The sequence below is a fragment of the Hemitrygon akajei genome, chromosome 1 (assembly GCF_048418815.1).
Source record: "Hemitrygon akajei chromosome 1, sHemAka1.3, whole genome shotgun sequence".
Lineage (NCBI taxonomy): Eukaryota > Metazoa > Chordata > Chondrichthyes > Myliobatiformes > Dasyatidae > Hemitrygon > Hemitrygon akajei.
This window is the reverse complement of record NC_133124.1, coordinates 172,191,494-172,205,628: the sequence shown is the minus strand read 5'-3', so window position 1 is coordinate 172,205,628 and position 14,135 is coordinate 172,191,494. Positions and strand designations below refer to the sequence as shown.

Here is a 14,135-nt window from a genome sequence, read left to right as displayed (position 1 = left end):
GACTTCCAGACTCAATGACTTTGGATTCAACCTACAGACTTGGATGTTTGGTATCAACCCCAACTTTCGTCAATGATGGTACCCTGAAGTCCAGGCCTCGAACTCTGGATGTCTCTGTAATCCCTTGTAGTCCTTACTGACATTTTGGCTCCCTCCAGCCCCTTCCTGTCCCTGTGAACACCCTTTGACCACAACATCTCACCCTGCCTCTTTAAACCCCTCTGGACACACTACCCCATCTCTGTGACCCTCTCTGGCCCCTATGCAGCTCCCCAGCTCTGAGTCACCCTCCAGCCCCTACACTACTCCCCATCACTGTGACATCACTCCTGCCCCTAGAACTGTTGCCCTTAGCTTCTCTTATTCCGTGTTCCCCTTGCTACACCATTATCCATCTTGTCATCAACTGCCTGGGCCCTAGGCAATGGAATCTCCTCCACAAAACTCTCTGCTCCTCTCCGATAACACGCTCCTCGTAATCTCTTTCAATCCCCTCTCCCAGTATCTCCTAACAAAGTGAGGTTGTCTGATTTCTGTTTGATTTACTCTGCAGTTAATACCACAGGATGATTTTTTTTGTGTGGGGGACTGAGGCATTGTATAGATGAATGTTGCCATGACTACGTTCTGCCAGCATTGGGCTGTGTGAGGAGGAAGGCATCATACCCACCCCTGCTTCACTTGCTCATCACCAGACCTTTGGCTAGTTATGGAAACCACTGACATTTCTTTTTTGAGATTGGTGTTGGTTTACCATCATGTGAGGTACAGTTGAAGGCTTGCTTTATGTACAATCATTACAATCAGTGAACGATAGCTATCAGATCATTGAGATAGAACACGGTAAAGAGTAACAGAATGCAAAAGTACAGCACCTACAGAGAAAGTGTGGTGTTGGTGAATGATAATGTGCTAGATTCTGATGGGGTAGATTGTGATGTCAAGACCTCGTTTTTTTAGTACGGTTGGATTATTGGCCCACTAACAGCAGGATCAGAGGAGGTCACAAAGACGGAGTGGGTTGTGGGTGGGTGGGTGGGGCAGGTGGAGTGTTGCAGAGACACTGTGAGGTGTAAGAGCCGGGGAGGGGGGTGGTTACAGAAATGAACACAGTACACAGTATGGGCCACAGAGATTTACAGAGATGGGAGGGAGGGGTTCACAGAGGGAGGGTTGCAAGAGGTGGAGGGGTTTACAATGTCACGGAGTGGTGTAGGGACCAGAGGGAGAAGGAATCTCAGAGATGGGAGCGGTGTATTGCATAGCGTTACAGAGGAGGAAGGATTAAGGGGCTGGAGGTGTTACAGAGACAAGGAAGAGTGGAGAGTCCACAGGGGGATAAAAAAAAGGGAAGGGTGTAGGTGGAGGAGGGGGGGGTTACAAACTATGGGAGACGTATAGAAGCCAGAAAGTGTGGAGGGTCTGGGGGGGGGGGGAGGTTACGGACACGGGGGTGAACGTGCCAGAGGACGGAGGTGTTGCAGAGACAGGGTGGGGTGGAGGGTCTGGGGGGGGGGGGGAGGTTACGGACACGGGGGTGAACGTGCCAGAGGACAGAGGTGTTACAGAGACAGGGTGGGGGATTACGGACACAGGAGTGGGCGTGCCAGAGGACAGAGGTGTTGCAGAGACAGGGAAGAGTGTAGAGTCCACAGGGGGATAAAAAAAACAGGGAAGATTGTAGGTGGGGGGGGGTACAAACTATGGGAGACGTATAGAAGCCAGAAACTGTGGAGGGTCTTGGGGGGGGGAGGTTACGGACACAGGGGTGGATGTGCCAGAGGACAGAGGTGTTACAGAGACAGGGTGGGGGGTTACGGACACAGGGGTGGACATGCCAGAGGACAGAGGTATTGCAGAGTCAGGGTGGGGTGGAGGGTCTGGGGGGGTTACGGACACAGGGGTGGACGTGCCAGAGGACAGATGTGTTACAGAGACAGGGGGGGAGGTTACGGACACAGGGGTGGACGTGCCAGAGGATAGAGGTGTTACAGAGACAGGGTGGGGGGTTACGGACACAGGGGTGGACGTGCCAGAGGACAGAGGTGTTACAGAGACAGGGGGGGAGGTTACGGACACAGGGGTGGATGTGCCAGAGGACAGAGGTGTTACAGAGACGGGGGGGAGGTTACGGACACAGGGGTGGATGTGCAGAGTCAGGGTGGGGTGTAGGGTCTAGAGGGTGGTTACAAAGAGGGGTTGAGGGCTCTGCCTGAGGGCCATTCCACAGTGGAGCATTCTCTCAGCTGTACAAAAATAACATAATTGTTGGGTTGAAAAGGGTTAACCATTTGTGAAAACTTCCTCATTTTGTTTCCCCTTCCTGATTTAAGTAATCTCCTCACTGTTGTCCACACCGTGCAGCTGTTAGGGATGGGGGCGGGGGTCAGATGACACTGATCACTGAAGTGTCTGTCAGTGATTAATTCTGGAGACGATCATTGAAGTGCCTGCCGTTGATTACTCCGGAGACGAGCAGCGGACTGATTCTGGGTATGTAATTTCCCGCTTATAGCCAACTCTGGCAAGAACTGATGTTTTAAGACGATATACAGTATCTGACCATTGATGCAAGTTTTGGGGTTCTGGAGTCCTGTTTTATATACTATCAAACACTATACAGAGGTCTGATCACTGATGTGCTTTGTGTGGTTCTAGGTTCTCAGCTTTATCCAGCAGAGCAATGGGATCACCAGCCCACCACACTCCTGCCATCTAGTCTGCCCATCTGCACTAATCCCATTTGCCCACATCAGGTCTGCACTCTGCCCATTCTAGTACCTGTCCCAATGCCTCTTAAACATATTGATTGTGCCAGCCTGGGGCACCTTTGGCAACACATTCAAAATTAAACCAGCAGAAAATAATTTCCCCTCAGACCCCCTTTGAAACCCCTCGTTGGCACCTTCGCCCTGCATCCTCTTGTTGCTGACACCTCACCCATGACAAAATACATTAAAGTGATCAGCCCTCTCTGCACCTCTCATAATATTCTATTCCTATCAGTCACCTCTTGGCATCCTTCACTCCAGAGAGAGAGGGAAGGGGAGAGAGAAAAAACAAGCTCTATATCTCATTAAAACAGATGTTCTGCAATCCAGGCAGCATTCTGGTAAATCTCCGTTGAGTTCTCTCCAGCACAATAACTTCCTTTTCATAGTGCAATGTCTGTAACTGCACGCGGTTCTCAAGGTGCAGACTGTCCAGTTGCTTGTAACATTGCAACATAGCACACCATTGCAACATAGGAAATGAAAATGCTATAGAAACTCAATGAGTCAGACATTGTATGGGATTTGCTGAGTTCCTCCAGCATTTTAGAAAGTCCTCCACTCATCAACTTTCCTTGGGGCCCTGCCATTTAGTATAGGGGTTGAATTTCCAAAAAGCATCACCTCACACTGTTAGGGTTAATTTCCACCTGCCATTGCATCACCGAACCTTTAACCTGAATCTTGTCCTGTGGCAACATTCAACACACTTCCTTGCTAATCACAACAGTGGCACTTTCAATTCCATCTGCATTCTTACTAATCTCCAAGCTCTAAAGACACAAATAATGGAAGATACGGGAATCTGGGACAACAAACCATTTCAGTAAGAAGGAGGGCTCCGTAGAAGCATTGCACTGTGAAGGAGCAGATTATCCAAGGGACAGTAGTGAGGGAGTGCATCACCATCAGAGGGACAGTACTCAGGGAATGCCGCACTGTCAGAATGTCAGTACTGAGGAAGAGCCTAACTGTCAGAGGGACAGGACTGAATTGAATTGAATTGACTTGATTTCTTACATCCTTCATATGCATCAGGAGTAAAAGTCTTTACGATACATCTCTGTCTAAATGTTCAATGTGCAATTTCTACTAATTTATAATAAATATTACGTACAACAGGACAGGTAATGCAACATGGAAATACAATTGTTTCAGCATGAATTAATCAGTCTGATGGCCTGGTGGAAGAAACAGTCCCAGATCCTGTTAGTCCTGGCTTTTATGCTATGGTACTCTTTCCCAGATGGTAGCAGCTGGAACAGTTTGTAGTTGGGGTGACGGGTCCCCAGTGATCCTTCAGGCCCTTTTTACAAACCTGTCTTTGTAAATGTCATGAGTAGTGGGAAGTTCACAACTATGCAGGTGATGTGCTGTCCACTCCACTCTCTACAGAGTCCTGTGATTGAGGGAGGTACAGTTCCCATACCAGGCAGTGGTGCAGCCAGTCAGGATGCTTTCAATACTGCCCCTGTAGACAGTTCTTGGGATTTGGGGGCCCATACCAAACTTCAACAGTATGAACAGCTCCTTTGTTCCTGCTACACTGGAGGAGATGTTGTTTTCTTGACACCACTGTGTCAGGGTGATGACTTCTTCTCTGTAGGCTTCTTGAATATTATTTGAGATTAGGTCAATCACTGTTGTGTCGTCAGCAAAGTTAAGCTACCCAAGGCAGGGTGAAAGCCAAGGTCTTTGAGTTTCTTGTCGAGCCTGGAGGGAATTACGGTGTTGAATTCTGAGCTGTAGTCCAAGAACAGCATTCTCACACAAGAATCCCTCTGCTGCATTTGCAGAAGGATGGGCTGTGATGAGCTGTGGCGATTGCATCATCTGTCGATCGGTTGTGATGGTAGGTGAACTACAGGGGGTCTAGTGTGGGTGGCAGATTGGCACTAAGGGAGTGTCACACTGTCAGAGGGCAGTACTGAGGGAGTGTCACACTGTCAGGGGGACAGTACTGAGGGAGTGTCACACTGTCAGAGGGACAGTACTGAGGGAGTGTCACACTGTCAGAGGGACAGTACTGAGGGAGTGTCACACTGTCAGAGGGACAGTACCGATGGAGTGTCACACTGTCGGAGGTACAGTACTGAGGGAATGTCACACTGTCAGAGGTACAGTACTGAGGGAGTGTCACACTGTCAGAGGGACAGTACTGAGGGAGTGTCACTCTGTCAGAGGGACAGAACTGAGGGAGCGTCACACTGTCAGAGGGACAGTACTGAGGGAATGTCACATGGTCAGAGGGACAGTACTGAGGGAGTGTCAAGCTGTCAGAGGGACAGTACTGAGGGAGTGTCACACTGTAAGAGGGACAGTACTGAGGAAGTGTCACACTGTCAGAGGGACAGTACTGAGGGAGTGTTGCACTGTCAGATGGACAGTACTGAGGGCGTGTCACACTGTCAGAAGGACAGTACTGAGGGAGTGTCACACTGTCAGAGGGACAGTACTGATGGAGTGTCACACTGTCAGAGTGACCATTCTGATGGAATGTCAAACTCTCAGAGGGACAGAACTGAGGGAGTGCCACACTATCTGAGGGAGTCTCACACTGTCTGAGGGACAGCACTGAAGGAGTGTCACACTGTCTGAGGGACAGTACTGAGGGAGTGTCACACTGTAAGAGGGACAGTACTGAGGGAGTATCACACTGTAAGAGGGTCAGTACTGAGGGAGTGTCACACTGTAAGAGGGACAGTACTGAGGAAGTGTCACACTGTCAGAGGGACAGTACTGATGGAGTGTCACACTGTCAGAGTGACCATTCTGATGGAATGTCAAACTCTCAGAGGGACAGAACTGAGGGAGTGTCACACTGTCAGGGGGACAGTACTGAGGGAATGTCACACTGTCAGAAGGACAGTTCTGAGGGAGGGCCACACTGTCAGAGGTACAGTACTGAGGGAGTGTCACACTGTCAGAGGGACAGAACTGAGGGAGTGCCACACTGTCAGGGGGACAGTACTGAGGGAATGTCACACTGTCAGAGGGACAGTACTGAGGGAGGGCCACACTGTCAGAGGTACAGTACAGAGGGAGTGTCACACTGTCTGAGCGACAGTACTGAGGGAGTGTCACACTGTCTGAGGGACAGTACTGAGTGAGTGTCACGCTGTCAGAGGGACAGTACTGAGGGAGGACCACAGTGTCAGAGGGACAGTACAGAGGGAGTGTCACACTGTCTGAGGGACAGTACTGAGAGAGTGAAACACTGTCAGAGGGACAGTACTGAGGGAGTGTCATGCTGTCAGAGGGACAGTACTGAGGGAGTGTCACACTGTCAGGGGGACAGTACTGAGGGAATGTCACACTGTCAGAGGTACTGTACTGAGGGAGGGCCACACTGTCAGAGGGACAGTACAGAGGGAGTGTCACACTGTCTGAGCGACAGTACTGAGGGAGTGTCACACTGTCTGAGGGACAGTACTGAGGGAATGTCACACTTTCTGAGGGACAGTACTGAGTGAGTATCACGCTGTCAGAGGGACAGTACTGAGGGAGCGTCACACTGTCATAGGGACAGTACTGAGGGAGTCTCACACTGTCAGAGGGACAGTACTGAGGGAGTGTCACACTGTCTGAGGGACAGTACTGTGGGAGTGTCACACTGTAAGAGGGACAGTACTGAGGGAGTGTCACACTGTCTGAGGGACAGTACTGAGGGAGTGTCACACTGTCAGATGGACAGTACTGAGGGAGTGTCACACTGTCAGAGGGACAGTACTGAGGGAGTGTCACACTGTCTTAGGGACAGTACTGAGGGAGCGTCACACTTACTGAGGGACAGTACTGATGGAGTGTCACACTATCAGAGGGACAGCACTGATGGAGTGTCACACTGTCAAAGGGTCAGTACTGATGGAGTGTCACACTGTCAGAGGTATAGTACTGAGGGTCTATCACATGGTCAGAGGGGCAGTACTGAGGGAGTGTCACACTGTCAGAGGTATAGTACTGAGGGAGTGTCACACTGTCTGAGGGACAGTACTGTGGGAGTGACACACTGTCAGAGGGACAGTACTGAGGGAATGTCACACTGTCAGATGGACAGTACTGAGGGATTGTCTCTGTCAGAGGGACAGTACTGAGTGAGTGTCACACTGTCTTAGGGACAGTACTGAGGGAGCGTCACACTTTCTGAGGGACAGTACTGATGGAGTGTCACACTGTCAGAGGGACAGCACTGATGGAGTGTCACACTGTCAAAGGGACAGTACTGATGGAGTGTCACACTGTCAGAGGTATAGTACTGAGGGTCTATCACACGGTCAGAGGGGCAGTACTGAGGGAGTGTCACACTGTGAGAGGGACATTACTGATGGAGTGCAAACACTGTCAGAGGGACAGTACTGAGGGATTGTCACACTGTCTGAGGGACAGTACTGAGGGAGTGTCACACTGTCAGAGGGACAGAACTGAGGGATTGTCACACTGTCTGAGGGACAGTACTGAGGGAGTGTCACACTGTCAGAGGGACAGTACTGAGGGAGTGTCACACTGTCTGAGGGACAGTACTGAGGGAGTGTCACACTGTCAGAGGGGCAGTACTGAGGGAGTGTCACACTGTCGGAGGGACAGTACTGAGGGAGTGTCACACTGTCAGAGGGACAGTACTGAGGGAGTGTGACACTGTCTGAGAGTCAGTACTGAGGGAGTGTCACACTGTCAGAGGGGCAGTACTGAGGGAGTGTCACACTGTCTGAGGGACAGTACTGAGGGAGTGTCACACTGTGAGAGGGACAGTACTGAGGGAGTGTCACACTGTCAGAGGGACAGTACTGAGGGAGTGTCACACGGTCAGAGGGACAGTACTGAGGGAGTGTCACACTGTCAGAGGGACGGTACTGAGGGAGTGTCACACTGTCAGAGGGACAGTACTGAGGGAGAGTCACACTGTCAGAGGGACAGTACTGAGGGAGAGTCACACTGTCTGAGGGACAGTACTGAGGGAGAGTCACACTGTCAGAGGGACAGTACTGAGGGAGAGTCACACTGTCTGAGGGACAGTACTGAGGGATTGTCACACTGTCAGAGGGACAGTACTGAGGGAGTGTGACACTGTCTGAGGGACAGTACTGAGGGAGTGTCACACTGTCTGAGGGACAGTACTGAGGGAGTGTCACACTGTCTGAGGGACCGTACTGAGAGAGTGTCACACTGTCAGAGGGACAGTACTGAGGGAGTGTCACACTGTCTGAGGGACAGTACTGAGGGAGTGTCACACTGTCAGAGGGAAAGTACTGAGGGAGTGTCACACTGTCAGAGGGACAGTACTGAGGGAGAGTCACACTGTCTGAGGGACAGTACTGAGGGATTGTCACACTGTCAGAGGGACAGTACTGAGGGAGTGTGACACTGTCTGAGGGACAGTACTGAGGGAGTGTCACACTGTCTGAGGGACAGTACTGAGGGAGTGTCACACTGTCTGAGGGACAGTACTGAGAGAGTGTCACACTGTCAGAGGGACAGTACTGAGGGAGTGTCACACTGTCTGAGGGACAGTACTGAGGGAGTGTCACACTGTCAGAGGGACAGTACTGTGGGAGTGTCACACTGTCAGAGGGACAGTACTGAGGGAGTGTCACACTGTCTGAGGGACTGTACTGAGGGAGTGTCACACTGTCTGAGGGACAGTACTGAGGGAGTGTCACACTGTCTGAGGGACAGTACTGAGGGAGGGTCACACTGTCAGAGGGACAGTACTGAGGGAGTGTCACACTGTCAAAGGGACAGTACTGAGGGAGTGTGACACTGTCAGAGGGACAGTACTGAGGGAGTGTCATACAAATAATAATGGAATATCTCAGTATCAGTTCTATAATGCTCTCAACAAAAACTTGAGCCAAGATCCTCAGTTGAGTATGCAATCTTTCTCCTCTTGTTTGATAATTATTAATAACGTCACCCCTTTCAGGGAAAACCATCCCATCCTGTTCAGTCTCTCTTTATATCTCAAACCCTCTAATCCAGTGACATCCTTGTGAATCTTTCCTGCATTCTCTTCAGCTTAATGACATCCTCCTGTAGCTGGGTGACCAGAACAGCACAAAATGCTCCAAGTGCACCAACCAACACATTGAACAGTTTTAAGGTAACGTTCTGACTTTAGTTCTCGCTGTCCTGACCAATACGTCCATTGTGTCAAACACCTCCTTCACCACTTTGTGTCAGTTTCCTGTTCCCTTCTGGTTCACTGGGGCCTAGTTCCCCTTTCATGTGTCCTTGTTTTCAAAGCTCCCTTCAAGATGTTCTGTATAAAATTAAAAAGGAATGAATTAGAAGTGTGTGGGATTACTGATGGGAATAGCATAGCACAGTCTGAGAATCTTCTTGTCCCTCACACTGATGTTGGAACCATGGCAGTTTGCTGGAGATTCATTGTAACTACTTTCTTTTTCAGTCTAAGGGCAGAAAACTGACAGAATATGCTGGATCTGAGAACAATCGGAAAGGTGTACTTCCTCCTGCCACTTCTTCAAGGTAAATCAGCAGCAGCTTAGTCATGTTTACAGGGGACAGTCTGTGCACAGGGCTAATGGCAGTGAGCTGTGATGGGTCTGGGATTTCAGCACAGACCCAGTGGGTCTAGTCTGGCTGGTGTGACACTACTCAGGGCTGAGTAGGGGGCTGGGCTGTGTGTCCGGCTGGTTAGCTGAAAGAGCCAGAGTCGTACAACACATAAACAGGCCCTTCAGCCCAAATTGTTCCTGCTGACCAAGATTCCCATCTGAATTAGTCACTAATACAAGAGCTTCTGCAGATGCTGGAAATCTTGAGCATAAAATGTTGAAAGAACTCAGCAGATTAGCAAAGAATCTCCGGAGAGGAATAAACACTTTTGACAGAGAACCTACATCTAACCATTTGGCCACACCTGCCCCATATTGTCCTAAACATCTCCTCTCCCTGTTCCTGTCCATATGTTGTTAATCTACCTGCCTCAACAACTTCCTCTGGTGCCTTGTTTCTAATGGAGTGGATGTGGACAGGACTTTTCCTATAGTGGTGGAGTCACGGACCAGAGGGCATTACCTCGGAACAGAATCGATCCTTTAGAACGGAGGAGGGAATTCTTTAGCCAGAGTGTGGTGAATCTGGACAATTAATTGCCACAGACAGCTGTGGAGGCTAATTCATTAGGTGTTTTTAAAGCAGGTTGATATGTTATTGATTAGTAAGGACCTCAAAGCTTACAGGGAGAAACAGGAGAATGGGGTTGAGAAGTATAATAAGTTAGTCGTGATAGAATGGTGGTGCAAACTCGATGGGCTGAACGGCCTAATTCTGCTCCTATGTCTTATGTTCTTACATATGGACCAGTTTCTGGGTGAAGAATTCACCCCTCAGGCCCCTATTAAATCTCCAATATCTGTGGTCTTGATTTCCCAACCCTGGGAAAATAATTGTCCATTGACCCTATTCACACTATGTACGTTATAATTTCATACACCTCTGTATGATTCACCTCAGTCTCAGGTACTCCAGTGAAGAATGTCTCGACCAGTTCAACCTCTCTCTGTAACTCAGCCTCTCATAAGGCCAGTGGAAGCAGCTTTAAGAAGTTTAACTGGTGGGAATTGGATCAGTGCGGAGCAGTGGGGCGAGAGTGTGGCTCAATAAGAGGAGTTAGTGACAACTCAGCAGTGTTGGTTCACAGTGGAAATGTGTGAAACCACAAGTGCTGAGCATTCTCAGAACTAGACTGATTTGGTGCTTGGTATCACATGTCAGCCCCCATGATTCAAGGTTCAAAGTGCGTTTATTATCAAAGCATGTACAGTACACTATATACAATCTTGAGATGCATCTCCTACCAGCAGCTACAAAACAAAGAAGCCCAAAGGAACCCATTAAAAAAGACTGACAAACAGCCGATCCGCGGGTGGGTGGGAACACATCGTGCAAACAATAAAAGTAAGGAAATCATATTCAGAATTGATGGAGACTTCCGGTGGCTGTAATGGAGTAGGTTGCACTAGCTACGTGCTCCGAAATTATTTGCTTGCTTTGCTGTTTAAACCTATCTCGGTGAGAGCACCATGAGTAGAAAGTTGTCAAAAAAAGAGACTACTTTAGAGACTTTGACTGAAATGATTCAACAAATGTCAGAGAAACTCAAAAAATTGGATAGACTGGATGACTTGGAATCCAAGTTTGATTTGTTATAGAATTCCTTCGACCAGGTTAAATCTGAACTGAAAACGCTTAATCGGAAACTTGGAAGTATACAATAGACTGTGAATGACCATGAAATTCGTATTAAGCTACACGAAGAATCTCTGCTGGTGTTGCAGAAGGATATCGAAGGTTTCGAGAGAATTTCTAAGGAACAATTTAAAAAATACGACGCGTTACTGAAGAAACTGACAGATTTGGAGACCAGGAACCGAAGGTACAATATCAGAATTCTTGGACTTCCTGAAAAACTGGAGGGTAATCAACCTATCGATTTTTGTGCTCAAATGCTGAAAGATTTATTCCCTGATATACTATCGGAACTACCAAAATTTGAGCGCGTTCACTGAGTTACCCCGCCTAATTGGGATCCTGCCAAACCTCGCTCTATTATCATTCGCTTTTATGACTATCAGATTAAAGAACAGATCCTTCGTGAATCATGGAAGAAACGTATATTACAATTTCGTGATCAACAGTTTCGGATCGTTCAAGATTATCCACCGGAAGTTTTAAGAGCTAGACAGGCTTTCAAAGAGGTAATGTCTGATCTTTTTAAGCTTAGCTGTCGCCTTTCTCTCAGAGATCTGTGTAAACTCAAGATTAATACTTCTGATAATAAGGTTTCTTGGTTTACGAAGCCTGAAGAAAAGAAACTTTTACAATGTCTCCATCCTTAAAACAACTTTGAGTTGTTTTATGTTAAATGTTTTAATTTCAGGTGTTCAATCAAGTAATTGGCGTTTTGTTGATAACAATGTTTCTTGGTTTTACGAAGTTTTAATCATTTGTTTGACTAAGTAACTGGCGCCTTGTTATATTTCAAACTATGCAAAATATGCAGGCAGACTGCATCCATTTTCTCTTTTGCTGTTTTTCGCAGCTCTTTTTAAACAATACATTATATTCTCTCAGTGTTATGTAGGAAGCTATCTAAACCGCTTCCCTTTTTAATTATCTTCTATTTGTTTCTTTACTCTTTTTTTGCACCCACGAGTATATGTTGTTTTACTTATTGATTTTCCATATTTGATTTTCCTTATCTGTCTTTCCTTTTTTACCGAGACTAATACTTATATTATCCCATGTTTTTTTATCGTAATTAGCAAACTTATTTACTTTGATTTTTTTTGTATAAACATATATTTACAATTGTTTATTCAGCGCAGCTATACATATATATTTTCTGGAGCCACCAGAGTTTTGGGTTGGGAACGTTAGAATTAGTCTTCTGCCTCCCTTGGCTGATTTCTCTCTTTGGGGGGAGGGAGGGAGGGGGGAAATGAGTTCTTCCAGAAAGCTGATTGGATGTTTTTACTGTTTTACTTATTCACTATCTACATGTCTGTGATTACCTTTTATACATTATTAAGGGATATTTGATGGATTCTTTTATTAATATACTCAGTTTCAATGTGAAAGGTCTAAATAACCCTGTTAAACGAAATAAGATTTTCTCTTATATCCGGAAACTTAAAACTCATATAATCTTTCTCCAAGAAACCTATATTTGCAAAGATGATATTTCACGTTCTTTCAAAGGATGGAAGGGTATACATTTTCACTCACCCTCTCAATGTAGATCGAGAGGCGTCTCTATCCTGTTTGATCAGAATTTATCCTTTATTCAACATAATGTAATTTCTGATACAAATGGACACTTTGTTATTGTTTTGGGTAGTCTTGGGAATAAACTAATCGTATTTGTGAATGTATACGCTCCAAATACAGATGACTCCTTGTTCTTTGAACGTCTTTTCTCTTTTCTGCCTGATTTGAATCGGTATTCCTTAGTGATGGGTGGAAATTTTAATTTTTGGCTTGACCCTATGTTAGACCGCTCTTCAAGTAAAACCCCCTGTCACTAATAAATCAGTCTTACTTTTTAAATATTTTTTTATCTCAATGTGGTATTCTTGACATGTGGCATTTTTTACATCCCCAACAAAAGGAATATTCATATTTCTTTCAGGTTCATCATATGTACTCTCGGATTGATTATTTTTTTTATAGATAGAAACTTGCTTCCACTGGTATGATCCTGTGATTATAAGGAGATTGCTTTGTCTGATCATGCACCTGTGCTTCTGGCTTTAAGATTACCTGTTTACTCTGTACCAAATAGAAGTTGGCGTTTTAACTTATTGTTATCTGATAAAAATTTTCTGAAGTTTTTGGAAAACCATATTACTTTTTTCTTTAAAGAAAATTTTAAAGGAGATACTGATGGTACTATAGTCTGGGATACTTTTAAAGCATATATTCGTGGAGAAATTATCTCTTACTCTACCTATATAAAGAAAAAAGCTGACAAAGAAAGGTCTGACCTAGCAGCGATATTAAAAGATCTTGATCGAAAGTATGCCCTATCTCTAGATCCAAGTATAGATAATAAGCATATTGAAATCCAATCCAAGTATAATCTCCTGCTGACTTACCCAATTGAACGACAGCTGTTGAGAGAGATAAAACTCAATTTTACATTCACGGGGATAGAACTGGTAGTTTATTAGCCAATCGCTTAAAATCTTTTACAGTTAATCGTCAAATCACAGAATTTTTTTAAGATAATGGAACTAAGACATCCGACCACTCTGAAATTAACAATGTATTTAAAGACTTTTACCTTAAGTTGTATCAGTCTGACTCTTCTTCAGATGATACCTATATGAATGCTTTTTTCAGTAATATCAACATTCCTACATTGTCTGCTGATAGTCTAACACAGTTAGATCAGCCTATTTCCAATGAAGAAGTGGCTGAGGCTATACGTGCTCTACATTCTGGTAAGACCCCAGGACCTGATGGCTTTCCTGGGGAGTTTTATAAAACTTTCACTACGTTACTTACACCTTATTTATTCTCTGTTTTTATCAGAGTCCTTTAAATCAGGTAAACTCCTTCAATCTTTTTATGAAGCTTTTATTTCTCTTATTCTTAAAAAAAATAAAAATCCAGCTGAATGTTCTTCATACAGACCGATTTCTTTATTAAATGTTGATGCAAAAATTTTAGCCAAAATCTTAGCTCAAAGGCTTGAAAATATTCTACCATCTATTATATCACATGACCAGACAGGATTTATTAAAAATCGTTACTCACATTTTAATATATGTCAGTTATTGAATGTGATATATTCACCATCCAAAAAAATATCAGACTGTATATTATCCTTAGATACAG

At 45.8% G+C, this 14,135-nt stretch overlaps 1 protein-coding gene across 2 annotated transcripts in view; it reads left to right on the top strand.

The window, feature by feature from the left end:
- Positions 1-2,400: 2,400 nt before the first annotated feature.
- The window catches only part of LOC140732370 (myelin-associated glycoprotein-like), a 39,024-nt gene continuing 27,289 nt past the window's right edge, over positions 2,401-14,135 (top strand). For both annotated transcript variants that reach the window (XM_073054919.1, XM_073054909.1), the window contains exons 1-2: positions 2,401-2,493; positions 9,178-9,257. In XM_073054919.1, the coding sequence (XP_072911020.1) occupies positions 9,203-9,257 (55 nt within the window). In that variant the 5' untranslated portion in view covers positions 2,401-2,493; positions 9,178-9,202. The remainder of the gene's footprint in view (positions 2,494-9,177; positions 9,258-14,135) is intronic.